Source organism: Psittacula echo (assembly GCF_963264785.1).
Source record: "Psittacula echo genome assembly, chromosome: 3".
In the NCBI taxonomy this organism is placed as follows: Eukaryota; Metazoa; Chordata; class Aves; order Psittaciformes; family Psittacidae; genus Psittacula; species Psittacula echo.
The window spans coordinates 83,905,608-83,926,356 of record NC_137736.1 but is presented as its reverse complement, the minus strand read 5'-3'; the positions used below and the strand labels follow the sequence as shown (position 1 = coordinate 83,926,356).

Sequence of the window (20,749 nt, the reverse complement as noted above, 5' to 3'; positions counted from 1 at the left end):
ATACAAGCTCAAACCACGTCAAGGCATTTGTTATGTCATGTACTGACCTGCACAGATTCAACTTGCTAATTGAGTGAATGCCCAGTAAGCTAGCAGCCCAACCAACGATTTACTAAAAATCTGTCTCAGAAACAAGCACTACCATGATTGACCACAGGGTATGGGATAGGCCATAGGCTGCTGAATTTGAAGTCCCTCCCCCTGTTGCAAAGGTTCTTCAGAGCCGGGGCACTTTTTACTGCAGGTAGATTAAATGACTTCTGCACTCTGTGTGTTGTTTTTAGTACCCCCAAGGGCTAAGCAGAAGAACCCTGGCATGCCTCTGCAATAGAGTTGCAATTACCCTCTCATTACACCCACAGTTAAGATTGAGTGCAAAGGCTTGAAAAGAGGGTAAAAAAAAAAATAAAAGTAGCCTTGCAGGTTATATATCTTTTAAATGTTGCTAAGGAAAGGCAGTAGAATTTTGTGGAAGTAGGAACAGAGACATACTTTTATACTGTGGCCATGACTAGGCCAAAGCATGCAGAAGCTAAATATTTAAAACACTAGCACATAGATATGACTACAGCCATTTTTTGCACTCTTCCTCTGGACTTTTATCCGTTTTTTCTACAAATTAGCTTTCTGCAAGTGGGCCAATAGGTTTGAAACGAATGCAAAAAAGGCAGAACAAAAAAGGTCATGTGATGAAGATGACAGATTGCTACTGCCAGGAGATTCCTTCATTATTCCCTCCTCTGAGTTTGTTTACTGTGCAAGACCTCCCTCCACCTTCATTCCTCTTGCTCTGTTCCAGGCAAATGTTGAAAAGAAATATTTTTTACTTATCTCCTAAATACAGTGAAGGAAAGAAAAGCACTTGTATGCAGTTTCCTGCAAAACGTCATGAATCTCTTCTGTCCCATCTCTTCCTGGTTAAGTACAACATTTTGTCTAGCTGTAACTGATACAAACATTCCTTGCAGCCTGCAGTTATTCTTTGGTACTGAAAAAGGAAAGAAGTTTAGTTATAGTCCAGTCCTGAACTTTACCCATTATAGTATTTATGAGACAAACTTTCATGCAGTCAGTTTAGAACAAAATACAGACCATCTTCACCTTTGTTACCTGTATGTTTAATGGGCTTACAAAAATATTCATGTTATACAACTTCGTATCAATCAACAAGTAGAGTTCGAAACACACAAGGACTCCTGATTCTCTCTGAAGATGTCTGGTTTCTGCACATATAGATAAACAATTTAACAGCTTGTTTCAACATGTTAATATGGCCACCCTGAAAACTATTAAGAGTTTTAGTTAGGTTTTATTAATAAAGTACTTAATTCTTCCATAACTCAGTATAGGAATTCCAACTGATAGTGATCAGGACAAATCTCACAAGTTTGAGTACATAGCCAACTTTTAATCACATCTCCTAGATGTCCATAAATGCCTCTGAAAATTCTCAGGCGGTAAACCGGTAATAGCACATATGTCCAGGCATCTTCCAGCCACAGTTACAACATGCTGGAGTTCAGGGACATTTCAAAAATATGCATTAATATATCTAGAACATTTGACTTGACAAAATATAAGATTTTTGAAAGGCTGCCAACTTTCTCCTCTTGGTGATGGACAAAGGTAAAATGGTAACTTGAAGTTTCCTCATTACCTTCTAGCATCTACTAAATTGCTGTAAGACACAATTAAATCTTCTCTTCCATCCAGTTCCAATGAAGGCACAAATATTTCCTGCTATATGAAGAACTTGAGTGCATTAGAACACATGCAAAGTATTTTTAAGGCTCCAGCTTTACTAAAAAAAAAAAACAAAAAAAAAAAAAAAAGGTTTTTCTGGAACTCTTGCATTAATGTAAACCAATTAATTCACTAGGCCAAAGCATGACAATGTTTTCCAGTTCCAGCAGCCTTACACTCTGACTTCTGCAAATTAACAATAAAAAATAAATCAGCTGCTCATACCACTTTTCCATATACCTAGAGGCTTCTTTTAGCACTGTGCTCAGTCCTCAGCCCTTGCAGACAGAAAAGGGAAAATGCAAATGGAAAGCCTGTTCCCGAGACCATTTTGTGACATTCCACTGAGAGGATTTCAGAAAAGAGCAACCTATTCTCTCCAGCCACAAAGCAAACACCTCAGACTTCAGCAGCACAAAGAAAGTATCATCCAGACCAACAGCCACAGCCTTCACTATCTCTTGTTAAAGCCAACACTTTTTCACTGATTTGGGCTTTCAAGCAACTCCAAGTACTGTTTTTATGCACCATGCATAATGCCCAGACAGTGGTGGTGTATCTTGGTTGAAAGGACTGCAGCAATGCAGCATGCAGTGTGCTGCCATTTATTTTCATGACACAAAGACAGGCATAACCTGTGCCAATGAGGGTCAGTCAGTTTCTAGAAAAAGTTAACAGAAAAGGAGAAAAAAAAAAAAAAAAAAAAGTCTTTAGAAAGGCACACGTTCTCATTTAAGGGAGCCTGAAATCCATTGAGGATCTGTCCTCGCAAAACTAGTTCTCAGACTCTACCACTCTGCAGCATAAATTTCAGTCTGCTTATCAGTATGAACTGCCTGTTTTCATAGTTACGTGTGCTCTGCTCTACTACACCATCACCACATCTCAAAATGTGAAAGGATTGTTTTTATTACATCCCACTATGTTTGCAATTTGTGTTTTGTATACAGGAAACAAGAGGAAAGAAAAGGAAAAAAAAAAAAGACCAGAACTACAACCAAAAAAGAGCATGCAAACACATTGGATTTATCACTCTCCCTTAGGAAATGCCCTCATTCTTCAGAATCAAAGTAAAAATGTTGTTGATCAGGACATTCTCTGAGAACACCACAGCCCAATGGACTCCTGCCACACAACAGAAGGAAAGAAATCTTGCTGACTGTTAGCATGGTCCTTTCTCTGACATACTTGGCTAACACACCAGCCTGAATTTTCATGTTTCCTCTTGACTTTTCCAGTTCAGAGCCTGAAGCGAGGCAACTACATCAATATTCTAACTTTATTATAAAGCAGACTGCTAATCAGAACATCAAGCAGAGTGCCACAGATTAGAGCTGGATTAAATGCAAAGGCAAAAATATATTTAAATGCTTCTGAATTAAATTCACCTTTCTACCTTTATTTAAAATTAGCCTCTGAGCTTCATTTCAGAGAATAAATTTTGGGTCTCCAGAAAAGCTTACTGCATTAACTCAGTTTTTACAAGCACACGTGATGGGAAATAAGTATTTGAAGTAAACAAGCTATTAAGACAACTACTCCAGTTATTAAAAGAACACTGAAATCCAGATCTGCAAATACCTGCAACTATCTACTTGACATTGCTATTCTTCAACTGTAACTGTATGCTTGTTACATGTACCTTCATATATTCCTTATACTGAATATTACTGTTGAGCCCAAGCGCACCTCAATTTTACAGACAAAAGTGTTAACATCATGTTTAGGCTTCTCTCAGTATCTTCCCAGTCAACATTTTCAGGTGTCTTTCTGCATTGCAGAGTTCAATGTGTAGTTTCTTATTGTTGGATATTAGAAAGTCTACAGTGATGTTTCTCCGTACGCATCCTTATCTTTTGTCTACCAGAATGAACAAAGCTGAACACATTTTCACAAATACTGCAGAGTTGCTTCAAGTATTCAAAAGTGAAGAAATCTTCACAGCAATGCAAGGATGATGCTGACAAATACCTGCTGAAGAGACAAGGATACATACCTTGCTGAACAATGGCACTTCATTCCCTGTGCAGAACGGAAAGTTTACTTGATCTAAGTCTGTCCAAAATTTCAGTGTAAATAAAAGTTCTCTTCAAACTGTTTCAAGAACAGCTGCCATTTCCTTGAACTGTCTGAAGAAGTTCTAAAAAGCAAGAATTAAGATAAATTTCAGTTGCTTGAAGAAAAGCTCAAATGGTAGTTCAGACTAGCATGTTAGACAAAAATCACAATCCATATTTTGCACATTCCCTTTTTCCTCCAGTTAGAATTTGCAGCTTGAACTGAAAGTTTCTGCTTTACTTTTCGCGGGCTGGTTGGTGTTTGGATACATTTACTATTGAATCTACACAGGTGATGCCTTATTTGCATTGATTTGCCTATTAATAGGAAAATTGGCTATGAACGAAAAACACAAAATAGCTCACTTACCACAAAAAAACAACCCAGAAAACCCAAAATAAGCAACCAAACAAAACTGCACAAAAAACTCAACAAGATGACTGCCACCAAAAAACCTTTTCTTGCAAATATTCCCTGCTGAAATAATCCAGGATTATCAAGTATAGAGTCCATTTCTTCCAGCAGCTGAGCACCAAATTACTGAGTATTTTTCAACCAGAATTAGTATTTCACACCACCTAAGGATTCAGAATATCCTTCTCAAATTTCTGCCAGTCCAACTCCAAGGATTTGTTTGTAAGCTTGTGCAAGATTCTGAATTTTGTATTTGCCCTTTAAACAGGAATAACAAGTGCCACAATTATGCAAAATCAAACAAAGTTATATAAGTTAATAGATGAAGTCATAGCAGTTAAAAGCCAGTGGTGACAAAGCAGACTGACCTCCATTCCTCATCATTAGCAAGGGTTAGACTTAGCCCAAGTTTTAGATTGTGAAACTGAGGAAAAGTTCCCTAGATTTAAAATGTTACATCCATTTTTCATAAGGCAGAGCGACAGCTGACAAGAAAGATCCAAGTGTCTAATATCTTCAGTTGTTAGCTTATTCATAAAACAACAGATTAATTACTGCTAAATTAATATTTCTGAATAAGTGACATAAAACTAAATGCTATGAAATAAATATTTAGCTTTAGTGTTTCAGATGGTTTAATACTTCATCTTTGTAAGACTGTATTAGTAAATTATCAACACCAACATACACCATACACATGAAAGCTGCTCTTTCACAAGAACGTGACTGATTCAAGCAACACTGATTACAGACCTTGAACTGTGGGATAGTCATTTCAAAAGTTTTGTCTGTTAGTTGTCCTGAAGGGTCTGCCACTGTTAGCGTCACTGTAACATAAGGATACTTCAGAGACCTGCATGTGTCAGAGCTCATTGCAACTCCCAGTTTCCATTTAATATCTACAAACTACAAAGGAAAAAAAAAAAAGGTAAAGAAAGATCCAACCTACCACTGCTATTTTGTCAGATGGATGTTTTCCAGACAATATAGAACATCTAGAGCTTAAATATAAATGGAAAACACGCACATTCAGATGTTACTGCAAATACAAAAAACATCCTTTTAATAGTGATGAAACAAGCAGTCAGTTCCTTCACTAAATCTATTTTCCTTATTCAAGTACTGTCAGTAGTCAAGTACAGTCTGTTTTAAGTTCCAGTAAGAGGAGCTTGAGCCATAGAGTTCACCTGGCTTGTATATCATGCATGTTTTTTTAGGGTTTTTTTGGTTGGTTTTTTGCTGTTGTTGTTGTTTGGTTGTTTTTTTTGTGGGTTTTTTTTCTGTGTATGTTTTGGTTTTTGTGGGAGTTTTTTTTATGTGTTTTGCTTTTTGTGTTTTTTTTTTTTTTAAGATGTTTCTAAATCAAGTGGCAACATGAGCAAAACCTCAGACAGTACACAAAAAAATTTATAATAGCACTAGTGGAGAAAAAAATTAAGGCATTTCGTCAGTTAATTTTAGATAAATCAAAGTACATTATAAAAACATTTCAGGCAGGTAAAGTTATCATTTTTATCCTTTTATGATAGGCAGAACTTGCATAAAGTGATGGGACTCTTCAGAAAAGCTTACTACCAAAACTCAGACAAAATATTTTTTCCCTAATTCTGTACTCTTAACTGTCAGAAAAAAATATTTTAAAGTGCAAATACACTCCATTTTTTTCAAAAAGGGGGAAAAAACCGCTGTAATTTGACAGAAAGTTATCTTTAAAAAAAATTAAACTTACTTAAGGAGACAAAGAATAAACAAGTGCGGATGTTATCAACTTGAAAGTACAATTAAAATTAAAACAGATTTACACAAACAGCCAAAACAATAGACTGCCCCACTGACTGCCACTCACCTTCCCTAGTAGTACTATGAAGGCTAATTTTTAAAAAGGTATAAAAATTAACTTCATTGTACAAGCAACAATATTAGAAAACTGTTCAGCATAGTCAACCTATATTTTATAATAAGCCCCTTTATCTGGGTAGGTATTTGGAAACATATATGAATACACATACATGTATATATACATATGTGTATATATATATGTATGAATGAAAGCTTTCAGAAGCCAAGATACTACCACGTCCTTGACAATACAATACACACAATGAAGCACTGACATATCTGAAAAGTTAATAGCTCAGCTGCACTGTGTCATTTAGTTACCTGCCCCACTGTGACCATATTTCCTGCATCTTCTGACACACTAATGGATTTGCCCTGCTCATTCCACACATGACGAATGACCTGAAGCGCATGTTTCGGCAGCGCGCTGATTGCATTGCTCAAGGTGGTGACGAGTTCTTCCGTAGAGAGATTGTTTCTGGCTGCTGTGCTATAGGTATATCCAAAGAACACCGCATCAATTTCACTCTCCACAAATTTAATAAAACGTCTCGCTTCATGCCAAATAGCCAATTTATTTCTGCTTTATGTGTCTATACATTTTACAATTATTAGGTACCCTATCATATTTTTGCCCCAGAATATTTTACTACTCTTATGGACCCACATGCAAAAAACAACATGAACTTGACATTTAGTATGTCTTAACATGCAGAAACCAAGCTTTGCCGGGCTTGCACCATATGCAACATTGAAACAAAAACGATCACAACCTCCAAGTGCTGTTGCAACTGAGAAAGGGAATAATTAGTGGAAACTGTGCACATAGAGCAGTTAAAAAATGTTATTACTTTAGAAATAAGGCACTTTCTAATTAAACATTTAGGAGAGATAATTTAAGTACCAAAGGCAAGTAAGAACCTCTAGATAATGGTATAGTTGGTACTAAGAGAAGTCAAATGACACAATAAACCCTCAACTGAAAAGGCAGCACATCTAGAGGAAAATTGCCACACAACTACCTCTACAGAAACAGGTTAAAAAAACATAAAAATCCCAGCCAAGGTTTGATCATGCAGATCCACTCCTCAAGAGGGATTAATAAAAGAAGAAAAGAGTTGGTCCTTCAAGTAGCGTGGTCTAATATAATTTAAGGCTTTATATTTTATAGAGGGAAAAAAGTAGTATGATGAATTTCTACTGGTGTGGTTTCTTCAGTTATATTAACATTACAAACGCCTAGATGACTTAGCTTTTGAACAGAGCTTAGCTTCCTCTTTTCTTTTGCCAGTAGTTCTAAAGCTTGCAAACAGGATCATAGAACAATTTCCTCTCTTTAACTTTTTTTTTTTTTTTTTCCAACAAGTGAGACAATCTATTAAGTAACTATATATTTTTAAGATTATAAACTAAGGCCAGAAGTTCTTTCTTTGGGTACTAAAAATTACAAATGTTTGCCCTTTTCCCAAGTCAGTTCATTTATACCCATATTTGATGTCACTTTTTAATGCCACTATTAAGTCGGAGTGCAAAAAAAAAAAAAATTAGGTAAATTATTTCGTGCTTACCTAAATAGAAATGAAACAATGTTAGCTATTTTTGCCAGGTCACCCACACCAATCTCAATCCCAGATGTCTGAATTCTCTGGAAACAGAATGTTCAAACAACTACAATTAATAGTAAGTTTTACCTTAATAGTTAATTATACCTTAACAAAAACCTCTTTGTATATACATACACGCACAAAAAAAGACTTAGAGAATCTATCCTTTACAGCATATACAGCTAATATAATTGCTTGTAAGTGCTAGTATCCAAACTTACCTGACACAGTTCAGCTATATTTACACCAAGGATCTTATGGTTCAGATGTTGAACTACTTGTTCACACTGTAAAGAAAGTTTGAAAACGTTCTTAATTCATATTTTAATATACAAGACAAAGCCAGCTTGAATACTTGGAGACTACAAAACAAAAATAAAACTGGTTAATGCAAAGATGGACAATAGAAGGTTGCTTTAAATGTGAACTCAAGAAAAAAGTCATTGAAATGACTGATATTAAAACTGTATCAAAAGTAAGAAAAGCAAATAAATTCAGTCAAGAATTCCAGTTAGTGCCTCACTAGCTATTCCTACTTAACACACCATTTTCATAGTAATTGAACAGGTATCTTGTACACCACACTACAGTAAACAAGCTGAATGTTCTCTAAACAAACTAGCTTGATGTCTCATTCAGATGAAAGGCAAAAATACATTTTTAAAAGTTTTCCATGATAAAAACATAAATGCAAAGCAATCCCATTGCTTGTAACAGGACCAGTCCATTTCATGAGTCACATAAATCTGAGCTACCACATACATAAAATTCCTTTGCAACAGACAAAAACCGGAAGAGGTTAAACAAAAAGGTTCTTTCCACATCCAATTTATTGCCCTACTTACCAGCTCTGCAAAAAAGTCTTGAGGTATTAAACTAATCTTATCTGCTGCACCACCAACATCTAAAAAACACAAGCAGCAGCAATCAGAAACAAATACTAAAAGTGTTACAGTAATGAATCTAATCTCTCCCTGAAGAATTCCTGGGTCATGATGCATGCATTTACTTTACAGCAAAACTTTCTTTGAGGGAGTTTGTCATGAATTACGTTAACACAACCTGCTCAGCATCCCAAGTCAAGTCCAAGAAGGGAGACTCCTTAAGACTTCAGTCCTACGCAATCGCATGGTTTGACCCTCCCGCGTAATTCCTCCAACCCCGTGGAGCAGCACCTGCACCAAGCCCCTCAGCTTGCCCTCTGACACCCGCAGCGCAAGACCGCTGCTCTCCCTAAGGATACGCTGCTACATCTACGCCACCTCTCGGAGGCCAAGCCCCGAGGCGGCCGCCGAACAGCCCGGGAAAGCACCTACCCGTCACCCACAAGCTTTCGCCAGGACCTATTAGGAACGGCTGGCCCATGGCCCTGAGCGAGGCGGCTCCGCGGCTAAGCTTTCAAGAGGAGAAAAGGCTGAGCAGTCCGAAATGCCCGCACACCCAATGGGCCGCATTACCCTCCCCTCACACACCGCACCTTGCGGGCCCAGCTCCGCTTCAGCTCCCCCGCCCGCACACCAGACCCCCCTCACCCAGCGCTTCCAGCGCCCGCACCACAGCGGAAGCGGCAGCCATGACACTGCTCAATCACCGAAACCCAACCTCCGCCACACCATGCTGACCACCCTCACTGGCTCCGGGACAAACCAGAACGAGGCAGAGCCAGACGCTTCGCCCTTATTGGCTGACGGGTAGGGAGCGTGCGCTTTTCTCCTCATATGCGTCACCTCACTAGTGGGTGGGTGTGAGTGCTGTTTAGTGTGCTGAGTTTTGTCCTTCTTGATACTAAAACGCTTATTTAATAGATCCAAGTAAAATCAAGACTGACTTGTAAGAGATTATTGGGCCTGCAGCTGTGGATGTAAAAGACTACCTGCGTATGGTGGTCCTGAGGGCCTCCCTTCAGGCCAGCTGTGTTCTGTCGGTGCTTGGGAAGTGATGCTGGTGGGAGAGTCCTCTGTGAGAGGTTTCTGGAAATGGCGGTTCAAATCGCGTCTGGTTTGTGCAACAAGTGATTTGCTGGGTTTGGTTATTGTTAATTGGTGCCAGGGTTTTCTTGGTGCCTGCTGTAGTCTTGGGCACATAAATCATGCTGTGCTGGGTACAGGCTGCATGTTTGGTATATTGAACTTGTATGAATACATACAGTGACCGTACTTGGTACAGGTACATTGTGGAACCAGCCTGTACACCTTCAAATAAACTGTGCGGTTCGTGGGTGATTTATGTAGATAAACTGTGTCCTCACTTTTTTAATGGGAAAATAGTTGGGTTTTGTTTTGGTTTTGTTTGTTTGGTTTGGTTTTGGTTTTTTTTTTTCAGTAAAAAAACAATAAGCTTTCCATACAGAACTTGGTTAAATTTAGTTTGGGGTGTTGCTGCAGCCCTAAACCTGCACTGATCCTTTACCAGTTTCACTTTCAAAAAAAGAGCAAATATTCTTAGATTTTTGTATTAATCAGTCTTGTATTTGTTGTTGTTTTGTTTTGTGTTTTTTTTTAAATACTTTTATAATCTCAATACCTCCCATATGAAGACAGGCTGAGAAATTTGGGGCTGTTCAGCCTGGAGAAGAGAAGGCTGCATGGGGACCTCATAGTGGCCTTCCAGTATCTGAAGGGGGTCTATAAGGATGCTGGGAAGGGACTATTCATTAGGGACTGTAATGATAGGACAAAGGGTAATGGGTTCAAACTTAAACACGGTAAGTTCGGTTTAGGTATAAGGAAGAAGTTCTTTACTGTGAGGGTGGTGAGGCACTGGAATGGGTTGCCCAAGGAAGTGGTAAATGCCCCATCCCTGGCAGTGCTCAGGGCCAGGTTGGACAGAGCCTTGGGTGGCATGGTTTAGTGTGAGGTGTCCATGCCCATGGCAGGGGGGTTGGAACTAGATGGTCTTAAGGTCCTTTCCAACCCAAACCATTCTATGATGCTATGAGCTATTGTAAAACTGTGACTAAGAAGTAAAACAACTTTTCATGCAGTAGTGCTGGCTCGTTTAAAATTACGTATTTTCAATAAACGTAATTGACAATATGTTTCAGGAAAAGAGTAATTATTATGAAACATGGTGCATGTTTATGAGCTTTATATGTTTCTGGCCTGTCTGATCTTGGCCTCTCCCTCTTAAAGTATCTAATTAAAGGTGCAAATGTTTTTGACTAGCGTGTATTTTTATGACCTCATGGTTGTCAAAACACTAGCAAAGTATGTACTGGTAAGATCTGTCTCTGATAGTAAAAACTTAACAAACTCTTTGTTCTTGGGAAACTATTACATATGTTGTTATCTACAGAACTTTACGTGTTATTTTGTATTACAGTTTCATCAAGTCTCCTAGAAGTGCCTTTAGCGCTATGACTAATATTTGTTATGTTACTTTTCATTCTTTCTCCAAGAAGTGAAGTTAAATATCTTGGTGGTTTGGTAATTACAGAATCGTTTGCTCAAATTTGGAATTATTTTGGAGTTATTTTCCTCAGCATGCAAACATGCTTTTAGTTCTTTGAATTTGGAACAGGAGGTGTCGAAGTATGGAATTTTGGCATGTCTGCCCACTCACAGAGGTAAATTGTGTATCTTTAGAAGATTCTGCCTTCTCTAAGTGTGCTCTGTGGTAGTGTTATGATGGTACAGGCTTATCTTTTACCTAGTCAAGTACTGAGAACTTAAGTTGAGGAGGCACTTGGTGTAAAAACTAGAAGACAAACCTCATGAGCTACACGTGGACTGGATTGCTGAAGAGATACACACCAGCACTGTTGGCAGGTCAATACTGAAGCTTCAGGCACAGGCATGTGACATGACCAAAGTTCTGCTAGGTGACACAAAGGGTGAAATACAGAGGGAATTTATTCAGTTTCATAAACTCAACAGTTACAGAATGGAGTGTAATTTGCATCCACACTCTGAAGAACTGCACTTAGTTCTTCAAAAAGTTCTTCAGGCAGTGAGGAGAAAGTGTGTCTGTTAGTTGGGTTTCTCTGGTGCCTGGCCCTCAACTCTATGGTACCCTGACTCCCTGCCCTTCTGGCTTCCTGGCACCTTGGTGAACCTTTTTCTAAGTACCTAGAAACACTATTTCATAGAATCATAGAATGGTTAGAGTTGGAAGGGACCTTAAGGGCCATTTAATATAAACCCCCTGCCATGGGCAGGAACACCTTCCACTAGACCAGATTGCTCAAAGCCCTGTCCAACCTGGCCTTGAGCACTGCCAGGGATGGAACATTTACCACTTCTGTAGGCAACCTGTGCCAGTGCCTCACCACCCTCATAGTGAAGAACTTCTTCCTTGTACCTAATCGAAATCTACCCTCTTCCAGTTGGTGGTAGGTTCCTTAATGTTTGAGTGTTCTGCATTAACTTGAAAGAAGGCATAACACAAAATCTACTATGTGTATATACATGTGTATTGCACTGTATGTGATATATATTACACACTGCTTGATCTTAGCCAGAAGGCCAAGAAATGGTATGTATATGCTCCTGAGGTGGGAAAGCATAGAATCATAGTATCAACTAGGTTGGAAAAGACCTTTAAGATCATCAAGTCCCACCATTACCCCAGGACTGCCAAGACCACCACTAAACCATGTCACTGAGGGCCTCATCTACATGTTTTTTGAACACTTCCAGGAACAATGATTCTACCACTTCCCTGGGCAGCCTGATCCAATGCCTGAGCACCCTCTCTGTAAAGAAAGTTCTCCTGATTTCCATTCTAAACCTCCCCTGGTGCAGCTTGAGGACATTACCTCTTGTCCTATCACTTGTTACTTGGGAGAAGAGACTGACCCCACCCCACTAGAACCTACTTTCAGGTAGCTGTAGAGGGGTCTCTCTGAGCCTTCTCCAGGCTAAACACCCACAATTCCCTCAGCCATTCCTCATCATATTTGTGCTCCAGACCCTTCACCAGCTTTGCTGCCCTTCCCAGGACCTCAGTGTCTCTCTTGCAGTGAGGAGCCCAGAACTGAACACAGTATTCGAGGTGTGGCCTCACCAGTGCCGACTACCTGAGGGGATTTACAGCTTTAGAAGAGAAATGCCTTTTTTTGTTTGTTTGTTTGTTTTATTATGAGATTTAACACGTCTCAGTAATTTTTGGTAGATCACACAGGGACCTCACCACCCATGTCCTCGCCTGCTACACGCACTCAAGTCTCCTCAGGCACCGTGGAGGCAGCTCACTGCCACAGCTCTGGCCTGTCTCGTTCCCACGGGTATATCTTCCCGACACGCCATCGGCACCTCACCGCCCGGGAACGCCTGTGATCCGGGTGCGCCGCTGAGGGCCGCTTCAGACGGGCCGTGTGCGGCTGCCTCCCCTCTAGTCCCGGTCCCCGCCGGGATTCCTCGGCCGGCAGCAGCGGCGCCTGTGTTGGAGCTGCGGGGCGGTACGGCGCCCCCCCGTGGCTGTTGTGCGCCACGCAGGCCCCGACGGGTGGGAGCACGCGCGGGGCGGGGCGGCCGAGGCACCACCCCGTGCCCCGTTGTGAGAGCCCATTGCTGGGGGGAGACAAGAGAAGTGAGAGTGGGGAATCTTCCCGCTGTCGTTGCTCGGGACGGCGTTCGTCGGGACGGTGTGCGCCGCCGCTAGTCGCCGCTCCAGACTGGGGGTGGTGTTTTGCGTTGCGGCGCTGGAGAGTGGGTTTCCTCGCCCTCCTATCCACCCCTCTCCCGCGCATCGAGGTGGTGCGGTCACAGGTCAGGCGTGAGGTGTGGCGGCGTGAAGCGCTGTCAGAGCTGTGTTGCGAGGTTCAGCCTTGTGCCGGTACTGGGAGCTGCCGCACCGCCATCTCCGCCGCCATGGAGCCCCATCGCTGGCTGCCCCTCGAGGCTAATCCCGACGTGAGTGCCGGGCTCGGGGGTGGTGAGGAGCTGCTGGGTGCGCGGGAGGGCGGGCTGCCTGCCTGCCTGCCGGTGGGAGAGAAGGAGGGAAGAAGGATGGCGGAGGGAGAGAACTTGGGGCCGCTCCGCGCTCAGGATCGTGGGGTGAGTGGTGGTTGGTGGGGGCAAGGAGTGGGGAAGGTCTTAGCCAGCGGATATAGCCGGGGTCTTAACTCTCTTCTGTTTTCTGCTTTCTTTTCAGGTCACGAATCAGGTAAGCAGCTTTTATTTGAGGTAATCTTTAGTCTCTCCGCAGTTTTAGGCCCATCGCCTTTCGTTTTCATGTAGTAAAGGCTCTTGCTTCTCCAACGAGAGTAACCCCTTCCTAACGTGCTGGTATCTGCAATCAGTTTTCTAGTATTGGACCTCTGAATCCTTCAACTATGTAGTATCATATAAAGATACTTTATGAAAGAAACAAACAGTAAATGAAAAGGAAATAGATGTGGTCTGGCTATTAATGTAATCTCTGATGTGTTTCAAAGTGGGTTTCAATTCATTAATGAATTATTAAAACGTTATTATTTATTTATATATAGTGTGTGCCGGTTCTGGACCTGTATGTGATGGCTTTGTACACTTGTATGGATCTACTTACATCACTGTGTCACAATGTCTTTTTTTTTTTTTTTTTTTTTTGCCTGACCATAAAAAAATAATTTTACTGCATTTGCACTTTGCCACTTCTTCAGAACAATATCCACGTGGTTTGTTGTTGCTGGTTTTCTTAGCATAGTAGAATCCACATTAGAGAAAGGAAGCTTGTTCTAGTCCACAAGGTAATGTAAGTACTGGATAAACTCTAGCTGAAAGGAAGTCACACATTCTTCAACCTTGCCTCATGTTCTCAGTGGTAATCTTGAGTATCTTTAACAAGCATTAGGTCAGATGTTGGTCCCAGCATGTTAAGAATGATGTTTAAGCCAAAATACTCTAAAGCTTCCAGTAGCAAGATGACATTCTTAAAATTATATTTTTGAAATATTTTGGAAATTAGAAATTTCTTTCTGTGAAGAATGTATTTTTTTTTTTAATTGTTGTTGCTGTAATGTACTAATTGGGTCTGCAGGATGGTGAAGGGCCTTTTTGATACTGGGTCATTTTGAACTTGGCTTTATAGTTTCCTAGGACAAATAATATTATAGTTCTTGCAGTATTGCTGCTGTGGAGCAGTGTGAGAAGTTTTTAATCCTGGTCCTGAATTAAAATTGACAGCCATTCCTGGGAGCTTTTCTAGAATGGGTGCTATGATTTCCTTATGGTTTAGATTAATTTTTTTATTTATTTTTAGTTTTTTAAATTCAGAGGCTAAATTCCAGTGTAGAAGAATGAAAATGTGAATAAACACTAGCAGAATTTCAAATTCTCTGACTTCTTATCACATTCCAGATGTTGAGATGAGTTCATCATGGTACTAATGAAGTCCTGTCAGCTGCAAAGTAAAATTGAGGTGGAAAAAGTAGTGACTTTTTTTAAAATCTGAGTTATCTTGTATCCCTACATGTTTATATTGTATGGAGAAAACTCTAGAATAATATTAAATGAACAATTTTGTAGTCAAAAATCTGTCTCTTTTGCCTGTTGCATTTGCACTGGTAATGGATGATATATGTCAGTTGTGGTTGATCATGGATTATAGGAACTTTTACTCCACAAGGATTTTTTTGTTAATATTTCTGTACAGAAAAGGCCACTTTAGACCAGTTGGACTTCCTCCTGCCCTGTATTTTGCCAGTCTTAACAAGCAGTGGTTGTTGTCATTATTTAGGCTGAGAAGTATATGTTTAAAAAGAAGGGGGGAGTGATCAGGGTTGAATATGAATACACCTTGCATTATTTAGTCATTGTTTTTTTAATCTCATCAGTGCAGTGGTAAACTATGTAGCAACAGGGCTATTAGTCCCTAGTTATTCATATCCTGTTTAAAACAATAATAGTAATTAAGATTCAGATGAAGTTGCAAAAGGGTTTTTAAAAGATCTTGTGGAGTTAATTGCAAGGAACACACTTTTTTGTGGTACCCTGTGCTGTCCTCTGTAAAATATGTAGAATTCTTCAGGAAAAAAAAAAAAGTTCCCCTAATATTTGCAATATGTGTGTCTAGTAGTAGTTTAATACATGTATCTCTACACAGACATTTTGCTATGTGTTTCATGTTGGGTTTTTCCTATTCTTTAATTGTATTTTATTTGTCTAACTTGAGTATAGGGGCATACTACTTCTGCTAAATGCTAATGTTATTGGTAGGTGTGGTAGTGAACTCCTAAACCCTCAAAAATTCTATGCACCTCTAAGATGGGTGGATTTTAAGTATTATATTCAAGTGAGAACTGTCATTGTGATTTAACAAATGCCTATTTTTTTCTAATAATTTTATTCCATTATTTATTAGTAAGTAGAAAGTAAATGTACTAAATGCATGGTCTTTTGCTTTTCCTGTGTTCTTACCATACTGTGTACTCTCTAGTTTTGAAATGTATGTTGTAAATTTGAGACTCTTTCAACCTTTATGGTAGAAGTTCAGGTGATACTGGAGAAGAACCAGTGTTTTTCAGTTATACGATATGTGAAATCTTTGCAAAATACCTTGGAAGTTTTTCTCTGTCTGAAAGTATTTATGTTATAATACAGGTCTAGGAATTTCTAAATCCTAAGTGTATATTGGACCTTTATATGTATGTGTTAGAATTATTTAAAGGTTCAGAAACTGGTTGGTGAGAATAAACAGGAATGTTCTTTCTTAGCATTAAAGATTTCCAATGGCACTGACTCACTCTGAATTCTGCAGCCAGGTATCTGTAGTGATGTTTTTAAGAGAGAAGTCAGTGTAGCTAAATGTGCTAATACAGTGCTGATTTGTCACAATACTTTGTTTTTTTCTTCCCTTCACTTTTACAGTCTTACAGAATGAATTGTTAGTCCACTGCTGATACAGAAAGATTTGATGATTCATCATTTAAAAAGCTCTACTTTGTGTACAGTGACAGAGAATGGTTTCTTCTCTTTGACCTTCTGCTGGGGTGGGGTTAAATGTCCAGTGCTTCTCTTCTTCCTCAATCTCTTATGAGACTTTCCTTGCTAATGGGAGAGAGAAAACAAGAAAATGGGTTTTTCCTGTCCACTGATGATATTTGGCTGTTTATCTTGTTCTCAATTTCTTCTACCATGAAAAAAAAAGTCAAATTGCATACATATTTCTGGGAATCGAAAGATCAGACATAAGCTGCTTGTTCTTCATCATGATATCGCTTCAGTCTTGCTTGCAACTAATAACTGATGCCCTAGCAAGCACAGATAACCAAAAAAGTGATATGGGTGAATAGCTTTCTTGTTCTTCCACCTTTCTTCATTCTTTCTTACCTTTCTTCATATCATGTGTTCCAGGAAATATCCTTAGTTCCTAGTTCAGGTACAATTTCAACTCATGCCTTCGTAATATCCAGATAAAGGTAGTTGACTGCATTAGATTATGAAGCTCAAGCACTGGCTTCAGGTAGTCCAGAGTTAAAGTACTGAGAGTAGGCTGTGGTTTGGGTTTCTCTTGCTACATAGGGCTTACTTGCTGGTTCTTAGTTACCTCCCAGCATTCTCAGGCCTGTGATCCTACTACTTTTATTTGTTTGTTTGTTTTAAGCCATTAAGATACTGAGAGTCAGCTACAGAAAGAAATTAATTTTAGTTCAGGGATGCCCCTGCCAGCTGTGACTTTAAAGTCACAGGAGCAGTAAAGATCACAAAACATATAACTAATGGCAGAAACTGGATATGAATACAGTCAGTCTTTGCCCAGTTGAGAACACATTTCTTAATACTGTCAGGCAGATACAGAGATTAATTATCCCAGGGAAACAGACTTTACTCTTCCTGAATTGTCTTTCCATTTTATGAGCTCTGTAACACTATCACACAACTTTCCCCAAAAGAAAACCCTACTCATCAGTCATTGAAAAGGTAGTTCCCATAATTCCTGAAATGCTTTGAGTTGTAGTACTTCTAGATGAGCTACGGTGTTGGAGTGAAAGGATGTTGAATATGAAGAATTGGAGATGTCCTTCTGAAAATGCTCAGCTAAGCTTGCTTATTTTTTTTAGTTGGAGGTGGGGGAGTGAAGCTTAACTGTTCTGTTGTAAGCAGAGTGAAAACAGCAGAGATAGCGTGTATGCTTGGAAAACAGCCTGTTGTTATGAGTGTAGCCTCAGAAAGTGGAAGACCTCAGTTTGTCTCTTTCTGTAAAGAGAATACACCAGAAGGCCTTCCACAGAGCCAACAAAGGGAAGTGTTGAGACTATGGCACAGCATAGCAAAGAAGCAGAAGGACAAATATGATGGGATTTTAGACATCCCCTATGAGATCACTTGTTGAATGGCTTCTTCTAGTTTAAAATATCTCAGGCTGTCTAGACCTCTTACTGAGTTTAGGTAGGTAGATCTGTTGCAAAGAGAAAACTATAACTTATTTTTGGGTTTAGAGCATTATTTATATGAATAGTTGAACAATTGACTTACATCCATCTTTGTATGGATCCTCAGTAACTGAAAGATAGAAAACCATGTATTTAATTACTCTGCTTGAACTTGCCACTTCTGTCCTTTTATTATGCTCTTTTCTTGCTCAGTTTCTTATTTCTGTTTCAATGACATAAAATAAAAATTGTAACAAGGAAACACTGTCTCAAAGGCTGCTTAAGTGAATGGGGTACTACTGTTTGGAAAACAAGTGTTAGTGGTTCATGTGATAGGTTATCTTGTTGCACTGAAGATGCTGTTCACTGCTTGTGTTTTCCTTTAGCTTAAAGGACCAGCAAAATTGGTAGAATCCAGTAGGTTTAGTACACTGTAGAAATAATCTGTGTGGCAGAATATTCCAGGGAGTAGATTGATCTGGCTCGTACCTGTTACGAATGATTGTTTAAGTCACAGAAACAGGTGTGTGTTTAAGTCACAGAAGCAGGACATGTGGTGTCCTGTTTTGAACCAGTGGCTCAGTAGCTGCATGTCAGAACTCTGTTTGGAGCATTCAAAAGCATCATGCTCATTTGTAGCATTCTAAAGCTGTCTCTCACTGGGGCAATTTTTGAGTAAGCCTGGCTCAGATGGTTCAATATACATATGTCCAGTGCCCTGGCATACTAAGTATTAAGTTTTGAAACTGCTTGATGGGTATGTTAAAAATATATACCTCTCATTGTGACGATCAGGACCACTAACTGTAAGTCAGTGTTGCTCTTCCAGACATCCGGAAGAAGCTAATACAATTGGAAGGATAAGACTTTTGTGAATGTAAGGTTTCTCACATTTTTTTTAATGAAGTTGAAAGTCTTTTGTCCTCCTTCATTGCAAATTAAAAAAAAATTGTGATGCTAAATAGGCTGCATTCCTTGACCTTTATTATGAGGTTCTGAAATACAGTGCTTGAGGATATTAAAGAATTTGTAATAAATTTTGAATTTCCAAAGTAAGTTTATTATTATTATTAATGAGCATCTCTTGTTTGAGCAAGACCATGTTGCAGCCACTTTTAAGTGAGGAGTAGTTGGTATAAGAAGAATAAGGCACCTTGTGTAATTTACAGCCATGTTACTTGCTTCTGGTATGCTTTTTGATCTGCTGTATAGAACAAAAGTTTCTATAGCTGCTGCTGGCTTGTCACATCAGTAATTTTGAGTTAATGGTCTGAAAAATGCCTTCTCTAAAATATACTGGAAGAATGATTTCTTAATTTTAAATCTATGAATGCAATAATGAAAGAATTAAGAAATATATCTGTATAATGCCCAAACAGTAAAGGAATTTCACTTCTGAAACAAATGAGTTTTTGTAATATACCTCTAGAAATGATGTATAAGGAATTGAAAGCGAATTATTGTGCAGTTATATTTGTAATATAGATTAGTTTAATAAGAAGTGGATACTTAAAGGCATGAATTCAACCATCTATTTGTGGATTTGTATAAATTATAATGTAAATGTTTTTCTGTTGTATTTTTTCTTGGAGATAATTTCATTAGACATGTTTTATGTGGTGTCTTACTACTTTCTAGGGAAAAAATGAGCTTCAGTTCAACAAAATGCCAGAAAATCTTATGCTTTAACGAAACACAAAATTTTGATCCTCTTAATTGGCTTATTATATTACGTCTGAATAAGATGTAGTCTCTCTGGTTTCTAAAGCCATAGGCGTATTTTGTTTTTGCAGAAGAAAGTCTTAACTGTGGTTTTGCTGTGATACAACGATGCTCTAATCCACTGAGCACAAGTACAATAAAATGTAGACTCTGTTGGTGTCTTGGTTTGCATTTAGAAGAGGATTACAACAGTTGGTTCTTCCCACAAAAGCTCTTTGACTTTTGCTTCTGAGTGTCTGGAAGTGTTTGCACATTTTGCCAGTTTTATGTTTTCATGGTCCCAACTGGTATACAAGTACCACAATAAAATGTGGAAAACTCAGTCTTGACTATAGTGCTTTACTATTTAGACTGTTACATTCTTGAAATATTTGATATTTGTGAATGCCATCCAACTTTAATTGCACTTAGATTTCAAAGGCCATTTTGTTTCAGTGTTTGTCCTCACTTAATTTTTTACATGCAAGTGATGAGGTGGAAAAGATCATCGCTACTTTAGACAGTATTTAAATTGTGCATTTTACTTCTACTTAAAACTACTTCAGAAGTTTTCTGTTAAAATAAAGCACACCCTTACTTGTTCTTACCCCACTTACCCTTTCCACATCTCCATCAACCCTATAAATCAAATATTCCTTCTGACTGTGTAACAGTTGGCAGAAGTACTATTTTGAACTGCTGAAGTCAAGTCCCCTGGGTCAAGATGTTGCTGGGTTTGCCTGTCTGTGTTTCCATCCTGTTTTTGAGGCTCATTTAAAAATAAGTAATTAGGCATGAATTTTTTTTTATTAAATAAATTTCATGAACCTTAAAGGTAGGCAGTGTGTATCAGAATAGAATCATATTTTAAAGATAACCACTCTTGGCTTCTTTCAGTGCCTAACGGTAGGTTAAAGTAGTCATACTGAACGTAAAAACAACATGGGTTTTCATAGGTAACATGCCTAAATGTGCTTATTGTAATGTTTTTCCTATTAACTAACATTTAGACATACAGATTTGCAGTTTGCAGATTTAGAATAGAATTAGGTAGGCTGGAAGAGACTTCCAGAGTTCTGTAGTCCTACCATATTCT

At 39.0% G+C, this 20,749-nt stretch overlaps 2 protein-coding genes across 3 annotated transcripts in view; one reads left to right on the top strand and one right to left on the bottom strand.

Moving 5' to 3' along the window:
* Positions 1 to 1,108: 1,108 nt before the first annotated feature.
* Positions 1,109 to 9,298, bottom strand: COMMD6 (COMM domain containing 6; the record flags this gene model as incomplete). 2 transcript variants are annotated; one of them, XM_080613204.1, is made up of 8 exons in its annotated part: positions 1,109 to 1,801; positions 3,740 to 3,883; positions 4,969 to 5,121; positions 6,376 to 6,544; positions 7,623 to 7,699; positions 7,880 to 7,945; positions 8,504 to 8,562; positions 9,191 to 9,298. In XM_080613204.1, the coding sequence occupies 7 exons, from the start codon at positions 9,231 to 9,233 to the stop codon at positions 3,833 to 3,835; spliced, it is 618 nt and encodes a 205-aa protein (XP_080469330.1). In that variant the 3' UTR covers positions 1,109 to 1,801; positions 3,740 to 3,832. The 2 variants fall into 2 exon arrangements, with proteins under 2 accessions (XP_080469330.1, XP_080469329.1); XM_080613203.1 differs by lacking the exon at positions 9,191 to 9,298 and having other exon boundaries at positions 8,504 to 8,659.
* Positions 9,299 to 13,296: 3,998 nt separating this feature from the next.
* The window catches only part of UCHL3 (ubiquitin C-terminal hydrolase L3), a 45,155-nt gene continuing 37,702 nt past the window's right edge, over positions 13,297 to 20,749 (top strand). Inside the window, exons 1-2 of the mRNA XM_080612945.1 lie at positions 13,297 to 13,510; positions 13,752 to 13,763. Of these exons, the coding sequence (XP_080469071.1) occupies positions 13,469 to 13,510; positions 13,752 to 13,763 (54 nt within the window). The 5' untranslated portion in view covers positions 13,297 to 13,468. The remainder of the gene's footprint in view (positions 13,511 to 13,751; positions 13,764 to 20,749) is intronic.